The sequence below is a fragment of the Scyliorhinus canicula genome, chromosome 11 (genome assembly GCF_902713615.1).
Source record: "Scyliorhinus canicula chromosome 11, sScyCan1.1, whole genome shotgun sequence".
Taxonomy (NCBI): Eukaryota; Metazoa; Chordata; class Chondrichthyes; order Carcharhiniformes; family Scyliorhinidae; genus Scyliorhinus; species Scyliorhinus canicula.
The window spans coordinates 7236982-7253960 of NC_052156.1; the positions used below are offsets into that span (position 1 = coordinate 7236982).

Below are 16979 nucleotides of genomic sequence, written 5' to 3' on the forward strand. Positions count from 1 at the left end.
CCCCATCAAACAGCCTCCAATTTTTCACAAATTTAACACCAGAAAAATTTGCTTACTAATGTCCAGACGTTTTATGCCCGTTCATTGTCACTCTTTGAAGTGTTAAGGTGCGTATTTAAAAATCGTTCATTTTCTTTTGCCTTGAATATTTGAAGTTCAGCCAGGTTTAAGATAATTGGCGACAGGTCCAGAGGATGGTTACAGCATTCGGCCACTCCGACCAATGCTGACTCTCCCACACAAGGAATTTAGCTAATCCCACTTTCTGCCCTTTCCCTTGGGCCTCACAATTTTTTTTTTAACTTCTTCAGTTCTTAATCCAGTTCCCTTTTGAAAGCCATGATTGGATCTGCTTCCACCCTCCATTAAGGTAGTACATTTCAGATCCTAATCACACTGGACTTAAAAAAAAAAAAATGTCCTCATCTCTGTGTTAACAAAAGAACCATTCCCTTGAATTTGGTGTCCTCTGCCTCATTGTGCCAGAGACCCGGGTTCAATATCGGCCTTGGGTGATTGTATGGAGTTTGCACATTTGCCCCGTTTCTTTTTTAAAAATAAATTTAGAGTACCCAATTCAGGCTGAAGGGCCTGTACTGTTCTATGTAAACCTTGTTTCCTTTAAAAAATACTTTTCCATTTCTGCTGTACATACCTGTTCATGTGTAATTGTACGTGGATGTTGGGTGAAAATGGAATTGGCTGTGGTGGTCTCCAGTTGAACAGCTCTGACATTCGATGTTGGTTTGCACATCGATATGCTCCACGAATGTACATTTTACTGTTTTATTTAAAAGCCTTCTCATGATGTTCCATCTTTCCTCCAGGTTTACTCCATGATCGTCGTTCTCCCAAAAACCCCTTTGCGGGAGAGAATCTCTCTGCCATGTGAGTCATTTAATGCTCTCTTCTGCTTTGCCAACCGGTATTTATGGGCAGCTATTGCCTTCAATTTGCGCTGATTCCCAGACTCCACAGGGATCCCTGCACATGGAGCGAATTCCAATAGGGCTGGTAAAATCCCCTCCTTTCTCTTGAGCTGAACCATCTGAGCCAGCACTGGGCTCAGCGGTAACTGGATAAGCACCTGAAGAGAGACAGTTGGCAGGACTGATGGGGAAAGCCAGAGAGGAGCAGGACCCAGCTGAGCTTCTCTTGCAGAGAGCCAGCATGGACACGTAGGCCTGAGTGGGCTCCTTCTGTGCTGTAACTGTTATGAATTGACCAGATGATCAGAGTCCCGACTTCCAAAGCAAATCTTCTTTGCCCAGCTCGAGGAAGGCATCTGAACAAGAGGAGGACAAAGAACGCGCTTCATAGACACCCTGAAGGCTTACCTCAATAGATGCAACATGGACGTCAACGCCAGGGAGCCCCTTGCTCAGAAGACACCGACGTGGAGGAACCTCCTGATTGAAGGGAACACACTTCTACGAGGATACCCGACGGCAAGAGAAGGCCTGGAAAAGGAGACTACCAGCCTTCTAGAGTCTAAGAACCGATTGCACCTCCTGGAAACACCTGCCAAGTGTGTGGCCGAAGATGCGGCCCAAGGATCGGACTCATTAGCCACGCAGGGACCCACAGAAACCACGACCAGTAACAATGAGTTTCTTAGGTGGAGAATCATACTCGCTAGCGAGGGATTGACTGAGAAGAAGAAGAATGTTGGATAAATATTGGGAAAATTGTCTACCTCTCATTTGAAATAGTGCCGTGAAGAAGCAGTTGAGCAGTTCAAGGATTGAACTTGATTCCCATTGCAGAGTTAACATTCACCAGCTTGCGATTTGATGTTAAATCGTACAAGTTAACAGGACAGTAGGTTTATGCTTTTGTATGCGGCCTGGGGCTTTGTGTGGGGTGTAGCAAAAGGCTCACAAAATCAAACCCATACTTCTTCATGTCTCTACCCTGGAGAGTCTCAATGGGACTCCCGGGGTGATTGAACATTCAAATTAAGAGTGGATTGTACAAGTATGAGTGAGAGCTGTGACTGACACATCAGGTCATGTTTGTTGGCTGTAGATCAGGCGCTGAGGCCTGAACAAGTAAAGCCGGCTATTGTTTCACTCTTCCAGTGTCGGGAAGGAATAATCAACCCTTCGGTTTTGCTCTGGAGTCGCCGGGAATTAAAGATGAGTCTCCATATCCAGAATGGGGCAGTGAGCAAAAAAAAAACAGATCATGAAATAATAGAAGGGGGCATTTATAAAAAAAAAAGGTTATATAAAATTGTTGTCATAAAACTCTTGTAGAATCATAGAATCCCTACAGTGCAGAAGGAAGCCATTTGGTCCATCGGGTCTACACCGACCCTTTGAAAGAACACTCCACACAAGTCCATCCACCCCATCCTATCCTCGTAACCCCATAACCTGACTTACACATTCCTGGACACTAAGGAGCAATTTTAGCGTGGCCAATCCACCTAACCTGCACATCTTTGGTCTGAAGTCTCATAACACCAGGTTAAAGTCCAACATGTTTGTTTCAAACACTAGCTTTCGGAGCACTGCTCCTTCCTCAGGTGAATGGGGAACACCCCACACATTCACCTGAGCAAGGAGCAGTGCTCCGAAAGCTAGTGTTTGAAACAAACATGTTGGACTTTAACCTGGTGTTGTAAGACTTCTTACTGTGCTCACCCCAGTCTAACGCCGGCATCTCCACATCATCTTTGGTCTGTGGGAGGAAACCGGAGCATCCAGAGGAAACCCACGCAGACACTAGGAGTATGTGCAAACCCCACACAGACCGTGACTAGAATTGAACCGAGGTCCCAGCACTGTGCAGCAGCAGGGCTACTGTGCCACCGTGCTGCCCCAGGGATTTAATTTCTTTGAAAAAAACTGTTTAGTTAAGTTGGGAGTCGAGGGGTGGTCGGAGCCAGTGTGTCTTGTAATGTGATCTGCAAGAATATGTCCATATGGTAGGCTCATTCAGAAAGTTAGAGGGCATAGGATACAGGGAAATTTGTCTGTCTGGATACAGAATTGGCTGGCCGAAAGAAGACAGCAAGTGGTAGTGGATGGAAAGTATTCAGTCTGGAGGTCAGTGACCAGTGGTGTCCCGCAGGGATCTGTTCTGGGACCTCTGCTCTGTGATTTTTATGAATGACTTGGATGAGGAAGTGGAAGGGTGGGTTAGTAAGTTTGCCAATGACACAAAGGTTGGTGGCGTTGTAGATAGTGTCGAGAGCTGTTGCAGGTTACAACAGGATATTGACAGGATGCAGAACTGGGCTGACAAGTGGCATTTGCAGTTCAACCTAGATAAATGTGAAGAGATTCATTTTGGAAGGTCGATTTTGAATGCTGAATACAGGGTTAAAGGCAGGATTCTTGCAAGTGTGGAGGAACAGAGGGATCTTGGGGCCCACGTACATAGATCGCTCTAAGTTGCCACCCAGTTGATCGGGTTGTTAAGAAGGCGTATGGTGTGTTGGCTTTCATTAACAGGGGATTGAGTTTAAGAGCCACAAGGTTTTGCTGCAGCTTTCTAAAACCCCGATTCAACCACACTTGGAATATTGTGTCCAGTTCTGGTCGCCTCATTATAGGAAGGATGTGGCTGCTTTGGAGAGGGTGCAGAGGAGATTTACCAGGATGCTGCCTGGACTGGAGGGCATGACTTATGAAGAAAGGTTGAGGGAGCTAGGGCTTTTCTGACTGGAGCGAAGAGGAAGAGAGGTGACTTAATAGAGGTGTACAAGGTGATGAGAGGCATGGATAGAGTGGATAGCCAGAGACCTTTCCCCAGGGTGGAAATGGCTGTCACGAGGGGACATAAGGTGATTGGAGGAAGGTATAGGGGAGATGCCAGAGGTAGGTTCTTTACACAGAGAGTGGTGGGTGTGTGGAATGCGCTGCCAGCAGAGGTGGTGGAGTCAGAGTCATTAGGGACATTTAAGCGACTCTTCGACAGGCACATGGACAGCAGTAAATTGTAGGGGTGTTGGTTAGGTTGATCTTCGATTAGGACAAATGGTCGACACAACATTGTGGGTCGAAGGGCCTATCCTGTGCTGTACTGTACCATGTTCTAAGAGTACGTAGCTTGCAGGTCAAAGCAGATCCTGAGTACAGTCAGCAGCTACATTTTCGTGAAGTGAGTGGCCAGTGAACCTTCACCGTTTCTATGATAATCATGTTTAGTTTCCTTTTGCAATTCTATCTGAAAGGAACACAGCTTTGTCCTGACTTGTTTTCTTTTCCAAACCTTTGCAGCCAAGAAAAGCTTCTACATCTATGCTGCGATCTTGTCGTTATTGAACCTGATCCAAGGGATTGGCAGCGCACTGCTGTGCGCTAATGTTACTGTGGGATTGTGGTAAGTAAAGTAAAGTCACCATAGTCCCAGATGACCACAGGCTGATTTCCCCTTGAGGGTGAGAGCTGACTGGTGGTGATTTAACCTGAGGATCACCACACCTCAGACGAGGGGCAAGGTTAAGAAGGTAGGACCTTCATGAGTAACCTTTAGCTGGTGCGGGAATTGAACCCACGCTGTTGGCCTCGCTCTGCACTGGGAACCAGCTGTCCAGCCAACTGAGCTGAACCTGCCCCCGGATTATGGTAGGTGTGCGTTAATATTACAATGGGACTGGGGTGGTGAGGGACTGGGGTGGTGAGAGCTATGTACAGGAGCTATTGGAGAATGTCTTGTATGTATTATAGGCAGTTTACCCTAGCTGGGAATTCGTGAACGCTATGCGTAATCTCAGAATAAGGGCTCAGACCGAGATGAGAAATTGCTTTACTCAAGATTGTTGCAAATCTTTGGCATTCTCTACATGAACATGTAGAATAGGAGCAAGAGTGGGCCATTCGGCCCCTTGAACCAGCTCTGCATTCAACGTGACCATCTTCTACCTGGACTATATTTTCCTGCCCACACCATATCCCTCGAGTCCCTGAGAAATCCAAAAAATATCGATCTCGGTCTTGAATGTACTCATTCATATGGATGGAGCATCCGTAACCCTCTGGTGAAGACAATTTCAAAGATTCACAGCTCTTTGAGTAAAGAAATCTCTCCTAATCTTGGACCGAAATGATCGATCCCTTACCCTGAGTCTGTGTCCCATGTTCTAGATTCCCCAGCTAGGGGAAAACGATCTCTGTGTTTGCCTGCTCATCCATTTCAGGACCTTGTATGCTTCAGTGAGATGATCCCATCCGTCTGCCCTCCAGAGAGCAAAGGCCCCACAGCGTCCCATCTATCCCAGAGGGTTGTGGGCGCTCAGTCAGTGAATATATTTGAGGCTGAAATTGGTGAGGTTTTGGATGCCGAGGGAATCGAGGGGTACAGGTATAGGGCAGCAAAGTGTTGAGATTGAAGATCAGCCATGATCTTAATGATGGAGCAGATTTAAGGGGGTAAATGGCCTATTTCTTGTGCTCTTATTTCAGGAAGTCGAGGGTTGTGGGAAGGGTGGTCAAAAGGGGATTTACCTCTCACTTTGATCAATACAGAACTCCCTCCGTGTTGTCCCCATTCAGACTAAATCCTGTAATGGGGGTTGACCCCGTGGGCTTCTGACTTGAGATGAAATGCCAACAATGAAGTTCAGCATTGAGGCTTCTAATAGGATTAATGGTTTAGGGCAGTACGGTGGCGCAGTGGGTTAGCACTGCTGCCTCACGGCACCGAGTTCCCAGGTTCGATCCCGGCACTGGGTCACTGTCCGTGTGGAGTTTGCACGTTCTCCCCGTGTTTGCTTGGATTTCGCCCCCATAACTCACAGATGTGCAGATTAGGTGGATTGGCCACGCTAAATTGCCCCTTAATTAGAAAAAAATAATTGGCTACACTAAATTTGACATTAAAAAAATTTAATGCTTTAGCATTCCCCCCCCCCCCCCCCCCAAAAAATTAAAGTTTCAATTCTGTATCATGATATGTATACTGAGCATATCCATTGAAGCTCGTACATAGAACATAGAAAAATACAGCACAGAACAGGCCCTTTGGCCCACGATGTTGTGCCGAACTTTTGTCCTCGATTTAAGAACAAATTAATCTATACCTCATCATTCTACCGTAATCTATGTACCTATCTAATAGCTGCTTGAAAGTCCCTAATGTTTCCAACTCAACTATTTCCACAGGCAGTGCATTCCATGCCCCCACTACTCTCTGGGTAAAGAACCTACCTCTGACATCCCCTCTATATCTTCCACCATTCACCTTATATTTATGTCCCCTTGTAATGGTTTGTTCCACCCAGGGAAAAGGTCTCTGACTGTCCACTCTATCTATTCCCCTGATCATCTTATAAACCTCTATCAAGTGGCCCCTCATCCTTCTCCGTTCTAATGAGAAAAGGTCCAGCACCCTCAACCTTTCCTCGTAAGACCTACTCTCCATTCCAGGCAACATCCTGGTAAATCTCCTTTGCACCTTTTCCAAAGCTTCCACATCCTTCCTAAAATGAGGAGACCAGAACTGCACACAGTACTCCAAATGTGGCCTTACAGGATTGCATAACAGTGAAAGCATTTCCGAGGGGTATTGGGGAAAACAGTGGTGAAGGTAAAGGATTTGGGGAACCTGTCCAAATTGAAAGGAAGGAGAAATATTTTGAATTCATGTCGTAGTGAGTTGCATATTCTCAACACTCTGGGCAGAAGGAATTTCTCTCTAAATTATTGGTGATTATTTGATATTTAGAATCACTAGTTCTCACCTCCCCACAAGTGGGAACATGGGACAAGGAGTACGCCATTCAGCCCTTTGAGCCTGCTGTGCCCCCCCCCCCCCCCCCCCCCCCCCCCCATCAGATCATTGCTGGTCTGGTTGTGTGGTCTCGATTCCACTTTTACTGACTGACTCTCTTCTCTGACAAAAATCCAACCCGGCCTTGATTAAACTCAAATGAGCCAGTCCCCACTGCTTTCTGGGAAAGGGACTTTCACAGACGAATGACCCTCGGAGAGAGAATTTCTCCACGTCTCCCTCTTGAAAAGGAGGCCTCTCATTCTTAAATTGCGTCTCGTCTCCTCCACAAGTGGAACCATCCTCCGGGTATCCACCCTATCCGGTCCCCTCAGGATCCGACCTGTTTCATTAAGGTCACCTCTCGTTCTTCTTCGGAACTCCAATAGGTACAGGCCCCCAACTGGTTCAACCTCTCTCTGTAAGATAAACACCTCATCGCAGGAAGGTATCGATCGGGTGAACCCTCTTGAAACTGCTTCTAACACAATTATATACATTTTTTTTCAAATAGGGAGGCCAACCCCAGTACACAGTATTCCAGCTGTCAAACATTGTCTTCGAATTTACCCGGTTGAAGATTAAAGACTTTATCAGCACATCTTGCTGCCTTCCCGTTTCTGGAGAAACGTTCGTATTTCCGTATTTCCTGATAGCCGGAACCCCTCTGTTCCGGCATCATCCTCGATGATCTTTTTCTTTTATAGTTTCCTTTTTCTAATATGGAGACGGAATGATGCCCAGTCCCCCAGGTAGACTCTGACCCAGGCTCGATACACGTTTAATGTAACTTCTCCACTTGATGTGCGGTAACTCTGCATTAATTTACCCTTGGCTGTATCTTTTTGTAACACGCTTTGCCCCTTCTCTCCTCTTCCAGCTGTGTGGATGTCACCACGTTCCTTTATTTCAGTCTGTTTGCCCCGCTGATGTATGTTACATTCCTGAAGGGTTTCTTTGGGTAAGCTACCAGTATTTGTACGTTTGTCTCCATTGGCACCATTTAATTTCTTAGTAAAATTTAATGTTTTTATCTGTGATTTCGCTGCCGTGTGTCAGCCAATGGAAAGAGGGAAAATAGTTAGGGATTTGCATTTCTGTAACACCTTGCACAACTTCCGGACAACCTAAAACATATTACAACCAAGTACCTCTTGTTAATATAGGAAGCAGGGCAGTCCATTTGCACATGGCAAGATCCCATACATGGTAATGAGAGAATGACCTATTTTGTGCAGGCAGCCCGATAGCGAGGTGAGGCGGCTTGGTCATCGCAGGTCGGGCCCCCACCCCCGTACCAGAAACACCCCTGCCTGGAAGCTAAAGAACAATCCTTTGATCTGCAAGGTTTCTATGTACTTCAAAGAGAAAAAGCTTTCATCAGGCTGACTGCTTCCAGACAACCAGATGTCTGGATTGTTTAGTTTCATTTCCCTTCACGCTTAAATAGATCTCGAGTATCCTGCTGTGAAACTAACCACAATGTTTATAAACATCTACAAACAGCTAGCTATGATTTACAGCTCATGACCACATCAAAAGCAGTTAAGTGCTTTCTGCTGGGAAAAAAAAGGAAGTGAAAGGACTCAACTCCTAGGATTTGCAGTGGTGCAAGGAGGCCCTCTCATGGACTTGGGAGAACCTACCTTAAGAACCTACCTTAAACACCTATCCCCTTGGCCCGCCGCATCAGGGCCATGCTGGGAAATAGTTATACCAATCCATGCCAGTGTGAATCCCAGCCCACTGAGGTGTGAACAATCGGGTGCCCATTAATAGGATGGAAATGGGTCCATTTGACCTATTCCCATCCTCCCGCTAACGCTGGGTACAAACCTCGATGCTGCCACCAGTGGGGGACTGGAGCATCACAAACTGATCTGCGCCCGGCTACGATCCTGTTTTTTTCCCCCACCCAGGATTCTCCGCCGCATCAGGAACTCCACTGCCGGGGGCGGGCGAGCCCGTAGTAGCATGCTAGGATGATGTGTAACGTGGAAGGGAAATTGAGGTGGTGGTGTTCCCATGCCTCTACCACCCTTCCAAGTGGTAGTGGTTGCAGGTTTATTAGGTGCTGTCAAAGGAGCTTTGGCAAATTGTAGTGCATCTTTTACATCGGCAGCTGCAACTGTGCAGCACTCCCTCAGTATTACACTGACCGCACGGGCCCAAATATGTTTGACTCTTGGCGAAGATTGAACCGATGGCCCTCTGACCCAAGAGGTGGGAATGTGCTACCCATTGAACCATATTTGAGGGAGGGCGTGACAGAGAGAGCTTCCCCCAAGAACAGGAGAGGTTGAGTTGGAGGTCTTGTACCTCTAACCCAAAAGCCTTTGTTTTGGGGCCAGCGAACAAGGTAATGGTCACTGCTGTAATGTAGGGAAACACGGCAGCCAACTCGTTTTGGGACTTTTTGGCAGTTTACTATGTCTTGTTCACCCCTGCAGGTCCGAGCCCAAGATACTCTTCTCCTACAAGTCGCAGATCGACGAGCCGGACGACATAGATGTGCATCTGCCCCAGACCCACTCTGTTGCAAAGAAGGAGGGGCTGGAACCTGGCTCCTACTCCAACACACAGATTGACGGCTCGGCCTCTTACCTGGACGACCTGGCGGTTGGAAGTATCAACAGTATCGACAGCGACCGGTGGAAAATTATGAACGCTTGAAGGAATGGGGTGGGGTGGGGCGGGAGAACAGTGGGAATTTGGGGGGGGGGGAGGGGGGAAGAGGGGGAAACCTACCACATCACTCCTTGCGCTGCCTCATCCTGAGATTTCAGTATTGGAATGTACCAATGATAGGATTTTATAAATCCTCCTGTTTCAACACACTTGTCAAACTAAGAGCTGTGCCGCCGCCCCTCCATCTCTCCAGAACACTCCTCGGGATTAAAAAATAAGTCTTCATGCCAGCAACCCCGCCCCCTCCCAAACTTTGCAAACAAAAAATCCAGGCATTGCTCTCATCTGAGGCCCATTGGTGGAAACTTATGTTTGTTTCTTTGTATTTGTGCGTTTTAAACTTTATCGTCTCTCCAAATATTTACAAGCTGGAGGCTAATTTATCCTCTTCCCCCCCCCCCCCCCCCCCCCCCCCCCCCCCCCTTTCTCCTGTTGAAGTTACTTTGGAACGAATGAAATTAGGAGTTAAAAAGAATACGGGGAAAGTTTGAAACTGTGACCGCCCCAGTTCTCCCGGTGTTTATTCCTCTGAGTGACTCCACTGCCTTTTCGCTTTTAAATTCTCTTATTGACTCTGTGCAGGGGCTGGGGAGAGGGGGGGGGGGGGGGGGGGGGGGGGGGGCGGAGCGGAGGCAAGAGAAAGGCGACAATGTCCGTCTGCTACAGTATTAATTCAGATGGTTCTCTTTATTATGAATGGCCTGCTGCTGGGTGATGGCGAAATGGTTGGGGACGTTCACAGCCCTTATGTAACTGTGGCTCTGCTGGGCTCTCTGACCTTTGAAGCCGAGGTCGATGTTTGAGGATTCCACCTTCCGGGTGCTGTTAATTGAAGGATCGAGGGCATTTAATAAAACATTTTATTTTTAAATGATTTTGTCTTTGTCTACTTTCAATTTGAGAATCAGCGGAACGGAGGGCTGAGGGGTCCTGGGGTAAAATTCCTACGGTGCAGGATAGGCCGTTCGGCCCATCGAGCATCTCATTGTCTCCCTCTCTCCCGCAGGCTGCTATTAGAAACGTACCATCTACAGATTCACCAGAAACTCTCGCTGGTACCTCTCCTCCCCTGTGGGAAACAGGAAGCTTCTTTTTGCGGGAAGATGTTTTTACTTCCACAGAATTGTTACAGTGAAGGTGGCCATTTGGCCCAATTATGTCTGCTCAGGTTCTCTGACTCAGCAACTTGTCTAGTTCCATTCTCTCTCCTTCCCGACAGCATGGACATCATTTTCAGATTCCCTTTTTGAGAGCTCTGATTGAACCTGCCTCCAACTCGCTCTCATTGATAGATCATAAAATTTACAGTGCAGAAGGAGGCCATTCGGCCCATCGAGTCTGCACCGGCTCTTAGAAAGAGCACCCTACCCGAGGCCAACACCTCCACCCTATCCCCGTAACCCCACCCAACACTAAGGGCAATTTTTGGACACTAAGGGCAATTTATCGTGGCCAATCCACCTAACCCGCACATCTTTGGACTGTGGGAGGAAACCGGAGCACCCGGAGGAAACCCACGCAGACACGGGGAGGATGTGCAGACTCCGCACAGACAGTGACCCAGCGGGGAATCGAACCTGGGACCCTGGAGCGGGGATTCGAACCTGGGACCCTGGAGCTGTGAAGCAATTATGCTATCCACAATGCTACCGTACCGCCCTCATTGCAGGTGCTAACCACTTGCTGCATGAAGGAAGGTTTTTTTCCCTCGCATCACTTATTACTTCTTCAACTATTTACATTAAATATGGGGGCAGCACGATGCTGCGGTGGGTAGCACAGCTGCCTCGCGCCGCTGAGGTCCCAGGTTCGAACCCGGCCCCGGGTCACCGTCCGTGTGGAGTTTGCTCATTCTCCCCGTGTCTGCATGGGACTCACCCCCACAAACCCAAAAGTTGTTCAGAGTAAGTGGATTGGCCACCCTAAATTGTCCCTTAATAAAAAAAAATGAATTACTTTAAATCTGTGCCCTCTTAGAACCATAGAAACGTTACACTGCAGAAGGAGGCCATTCAGCCCATTGTGTTTGTACTGGCCGACTCAATAAACCAGCTTCACTCATTTTTAAAAATATATATTTAATTTAAGTTTTAATTTTATAAAACACAAGACAAACCAATGCACGCAAAACAAAATACCATTTACAGACCCCTACCCTGTGAGGAAAAAAACCATAAGCCCCCCCAGTCCCCTCGATCCACTGACGGTGACCAATTCTAAAAGAAACAAGACGAAGGTCGCTACCTCTGGTAAGCCCAGAGTCTGGGGCCCACCCAAGATGGGCCTCCAACCCCGCCCCCAAGACGAGACAAAGAAAAGCCAAATAATCCCGCCCCCTCCCCCCATCCCTCCCACCAAACAAATAAACTAGGCTCATTAAACCTCGCCCTAAGCAGATCCAACAAGCTGCAACCCCTGCCCCCACCTCACCCCCTCACTAGCTGAAACTTTACAGCTAACAAAGGTAGCCCCCTACCCCACCCAGAGTATGCTCAAAGAACGAAGATAAACGATGCTCCTCATCCCAGCTACGGAGGAGTAATCAAAGTCCAACGTCCTCACAATACTTGTATTCTCCATAATGTTACTAACCAATCCACCCCCCACCCCGACAACCATAGCCCCCTCTTGCCTGATATGGAGGGAAGATCTTATGAAGAAAGGCTGAGGGACTTGAGGCTGTTTTCGTTAGAGAGAAGAAGGTTAAGAGGTGACTTAATTGAGGCATACAAGATGATCAGAGGATTAGATAGGGTGGACAGTGAGAGCCTTTTTCCTCGGACGGTGATGTCTAGCGCGAGGGGACATAGCTTTAAATTGAGGGGAGATAGATATAGGACAGATGTCAGAGGTAGGTTCTTTAATCAGAGAGTAGTAAGGGCGTGGAATGCCCTGCCTGCAACAATAGTGGACTCGCCAACACTAAGGGCATTTAAATGGTCATTGGATAGGCATATGGACGATAAGGGAATAGTGTAGATGGGCTTCAGAGGGGTTTCATAGGTTGGTGCAACATCGAGGGCCGAAGGGCCTGTACTGCGCTGTAATGTTCTATGTTCAATCCCAAACATACAGTGGATACAAACTATAACGCATCTCAAACCAACCCCTCCCACCCAGCCCCATTAAAATCCCAATCAAACCCATTCAATCCAATCCACGTCCATGCTCCTTGACAAACGTATTCCATTGTGTTGGGAAAAAAAAGATCTTTTGACTGAAAAGTCACTCACCGCCACACAGGGTACACCACTCCAAACCTGAACAGCGCTGACTTTGCCTTATTAAAAGCTGCACGTCGCTTCGCCAACTCCGCTCTGACATCTTGGTATGTCCTGATGATGCTTCCTTCTCACCTTGAGTCCCGATTCACTTTGGTCCACTGCAGAACCCGCTCCTTCTCCTGGAAGACGTGGAATCCAATAATCACTGCTCGCGGCTGCTCATTCGCTTGAGGCTCCCACCTGAGTACTCGGTGGGCCCGATCCTACGCTGGAGGGGACAATCGCCCAACTTTATCTCTCTTTTTCTCTCTCTCTCTCTATCTCTCTCTCTCTCTCTCTCTCTCTCTCTCTCTTCTCCCGTCTCCCCCCACCCCCTGCCTTCCAGAAGCTTGGCAAAAATCTAAAACGTATTCAGTTGGCTTCAGGCCCTTCCGGTAACCCCACAATTCCGAGGTTCTCCAAGTTCTCCTTTGCCCACAAGAGCCTTGTTCCTCTCCTCCACCAGCAAACTCTCAGCTCCCAAAGAGGTGATTCAATCACCAGGGCGCGGCAAGGCCGCCTTCAGCACCTCTCTGTGCTCCTTCACCGCCTCCGAGGTTGTTTCCAGCTGCTCCCGAATCGGGCCAGGTGACTCCTCAAGCGACCGCTTAAGGGTTTCCATCATCACCGTGCTCTGCTCCTCAAAATACTTTGCAAACTGTTTTTGAAACTCCTGCGCCATCTCCTCAGTCAGTGTTTCCACTGATATGAGCAGCCAGACCCGAGGCTGGGTTCGCCACCTTTGCGGGCTTTCTGGTTTTGTTGAAGGGTTACCCCCTGAAATATTCCTGCCACCAACCTCCTTCATAGATTTCCACACATTTCTGCCAACAAATGGGCAAATTCCCCTGGAACCGGAGAGAAAGTCCAAAAAACAAAGACCATAGCGGGAGCTGCTTTATGTGTGACCTTGTCCTACCTGTTGCCATCGACAAGTTCTGAATTTAGCTTTGTGGTAGTATGACTAGAGGTACTACGGTACCTGGGAGTGTGAGTTGTTATTGGTGTAGAAGGCTCGCTGCCCATTGGCCCAAGCGTTGTCTTCTCATTGGTCGAGAGGAAGGTAGCTCCGCCTACGAGGCGGAGTATAAGAACCCGTGTTTCCCAGCAGCCATCATTCTTTCTGTACTCATGCTGCTGGGCACACTTCTTGTAGATTAAAGCCTTCGATTCGGACTACTCCTTCGTTTCTGTGTTCATTGATCGCGCATCAAGCTTACTCATATCCCACTTTCCTGAATCTGCTCCGTAGCCTTCAGCACGTCAGATGCAGATCCAGGGACCTTTTTGAGTTTTTCAGCCTCCACCACCATTCAGGCAACAAACTCTAAACACCCACCGCTCTATGTGTAAAATTCTTCCTCAAACCCCTTTCATCTTTATTCCGAATCACCGTAAATTTGATTTGATTTAATTTATTGTCACCTGTACCGAAGGACAGTGAATAGTATTTTTCGGCGGCCGAGGAACGTACACAGTACGTACATAGTAGACACAAGAATAATCAACAGCGAACATTTACAGATGGAACATCGACAAAACAATGATTGGTTACAGTGCGGAACAAGGGGCCAAACAAAGCAAATACGTAAGCAAGAGCAGCATAGGGCATCGTGAATAGTGTTCTTACAGGGATCAGTCCGAGGGGGAGTTGTTGAGGAGTCTTGTAGTTGTAGGGAGGAAGCTGTTCCCATGTCTGGATGTGCGAGTCTTCAGACTTCTGTACCTTCTGCTGATGGAAGGGTCCAGAAGAAGGCAATGCCTGGGTGGGAGGGGTCTCTGATAATGCTGTCTGCCTTCCTGAGGCAGCGGGAGGTGTATATAGAATCAATGTGGGGGTGGCAAGTTTGTGTGATGCGTTGGGCCGAGTTGACCACACTCTGCAGTTTCTTGCGATCTTGGACCGAGCAGTTGCCATACCAAGCTGTGATGCAGCTGGATAGGCTGCTCTCTATGACACATCTGTAGAGGTTTGTGAGAGTCGATGCAGACATGCCAAATTTCTTTAGCTTCCGTAGGAAGTAGACATGTTGTTGGGCTTTCTTGACTGTTGCATCAAAGTGAGTGGACCAGGACAGACTGTTGGTGATGGTGAGCCCCAGGAGCTTAAAGCTATCGACCACCTCCACTTCGGAGCCATTGATGCAGACGGGAGTGTGTGTCGTGCTGCGCTTCCTGAAGTCGATGATCAGTTCCTTGGTCTTTCCAACATTTCGAAAGAGGTTGTTTTCAGTGCACCATGCAACCAAGTGATTTATCTCCCTCCTGTAGTCTGATTCGCCGTTGTTTGAGATACGGCCCACCACAGTCATATCATCTGCAAACTTATAGATTGAGTTGGAGTTGAATGTTGCCACACAGTTATGTGTGTACAGGGAGTATAGTAGAGGACTGAACACACATCCTTACAGGGCCCCGGTGTTGAGGACTATTTGGAGGAGGTGCTGTTGCCGATCCTGACAGATTGCGGTCTGTTGGTGAGGAGGTCAAGGATCCAGCTGCACAGGGAGGGGTCAAGTCCAAGATTACGGAGTTTGGTTATTAGTCTTGTTGGGGTAATGGTGTTGAAGGTGGAGCTGTAGTCTATGAACAGCTGTCTGACGTAGGTGTCCCTGTTGTCGAGGTGTTCGAGTGTTGATTGTAGAGCCAGGGAGATGGCGGCTGCTGTGGACAGGTTGCGGTGATAAGCAAACTGCAGCGGATCGAGTCTGGGAGGCTGGCAGTGATCCGTCTCATGACTGGCCACTCGAAGCATTTCATGATAACAGACGTTAGGGCCACCGGTCGGTAGGCGTTGAGACAGGCTACCTTGTTCTTCTTTGGTACTGGTATTATGGTGGCCTTCTTGAAGGAGGTGGGGACCTCAGTGCGGAGGAGTGAGGTGGTGAAGATATCTGCGAATACACTCACCAGCTGGTCTGTGCCGGCTCGGAGTGCTCGCCCAGGGACTCCGTCGGGGCCCATCGCTTTCCGCGGATTCACTTTCAAGAAAGCAGCTCTTACCCCTGAGACTGTAACAGTGGGTATGGGTGTGTCCAAGGCTGTTGGGGCGGGTGACACTGATACATTGGCTGACTGCTCAAAGCAGGCATAGAACTTGTTCAGATCATTGAGCAGGGATGCTCCAGCCCCAGATATTCCGCCAGGCCTTGCTTTGTAGCCTGTGATCTTGTGTAGGCCCTGCCATGGTCGTTGCGGGTTAGTGTTGTTGGCCTGGGACTCTAGTTTGATCCGGTATTGTTTTTTTGTATCCCTGATGGCTTTCCGTACGACGTGCCTGGATTTCCTATATAGGGTCGTCAGACTTGAACACCTCCGTCCGGAACTTCAACAGGGAGTGAACCTTTTGGTTGAGCCAGGGTTTCCGATTGGGAAAGACCTGTATTGTCTTCTTCGGTACAATAAATTATTGGTACAATAAATCTTATGCTCCCTGATAATTGACTCCTCTGCGAGGGAAAGCTGGTGTTTCTTGTCTACCCTATCCAGACCCCTCGTATTTTGTGCACCTCAGTTGTGTCACCCTTCCGCCACCTCTGTTCAAAGGAGAAACACCCTCGTCTTTCCAATCTTTCTCCTGAATTTTCCTGTCCTGACAGGCCTCTCATCCTCGATCCTTTCACAAGCGGGAATGTTTTCTCCCTGTCCACTCTGTCCAGACTCCTCATGATTTTGAACACCTTTACCAAATCTCCTCCCAGCTTTCTTTTCTCTTGAGGAATACAGTCCTAACTGCTCCAAGATATCTCCGTAACTGAAGTTCCTCACCGCAGGTGCCATTCTTCTGAATCTTTTCCGCACTCCCTGATGCTTTCACATCCTTCCTGGAGTACGCCGCCCAGAAGTGGACACAGTACTCCACCTAACTAGTGCCTTAGCCTAGTTCAGCATTGCCTTTCTTTTTCCAAATTCATTTATGGTATGTAGGCGTCACTGGCTCGACCAACATTTGTTGCCAGTCCCCATGTGCCCTTCATTTCAGGGTCAACCACATTGCTGTGGGTCGGGAGTCGCATGTAGGCCAGACCAGGTAAGGACGGCAGATTTCCCTCCCTAACAGACATCAGTGAACCAGATAGGTTTTTACAACTATCGACAATAACCTCTTTGCTCTTGTGCCCCTGTTAATAAAAGACAGGATGCTATATTTTTTATTAACCGCTCTCTCAACCTGTTCTGTCACCTTCCAACAAATTATACCCCTGCACACCCAGGTCCCTCTGCTCCTGCACACCCTTTAGATTTTTACCCCTTATTTTATATTGTCTCTCCATGTTCTTTCTCTCAAAATGACTAACTTTGTATTTC

General features: G+C 48.0%; 1 protein-coding gene across 5 annotated transcripts in view; it reads left to right on the forward strand.

The window, feature by feature from the left end:
- Window positions 1-9421, forward strand: part of tpra1 (transmembrane protein, adipocyte asscociated 1) — a 106508-nt gene extending 97087 nt beyond the window's left edge. For all 5 annotated transcript variants that reach the window (XM_038812161.1, XM_038812157.1, XM_038812160.1 and 2 more), the window contains 4 exons: window positions 828-888; window positions 4230-4332; window positions 7601-7681; window positions 9171-9421. In XM_038812161.1, coding sequence (XP_038668089.1) covers window positions 828-888; window positions 4230-4332; window positions 7601-7681; window positions 9171-9393 — 468 coding nt within the window. In that variant the 3' untranslated portion in view covers window positions 9394-9421. The remainder of the gene's footprint in view (window positions 1-827; window positions 889-4229; window positions 4333-7600; window positions 7682-9170) is intronic.
- Window positions 9422-16979: the final 7558 nt, after the last annotated feature.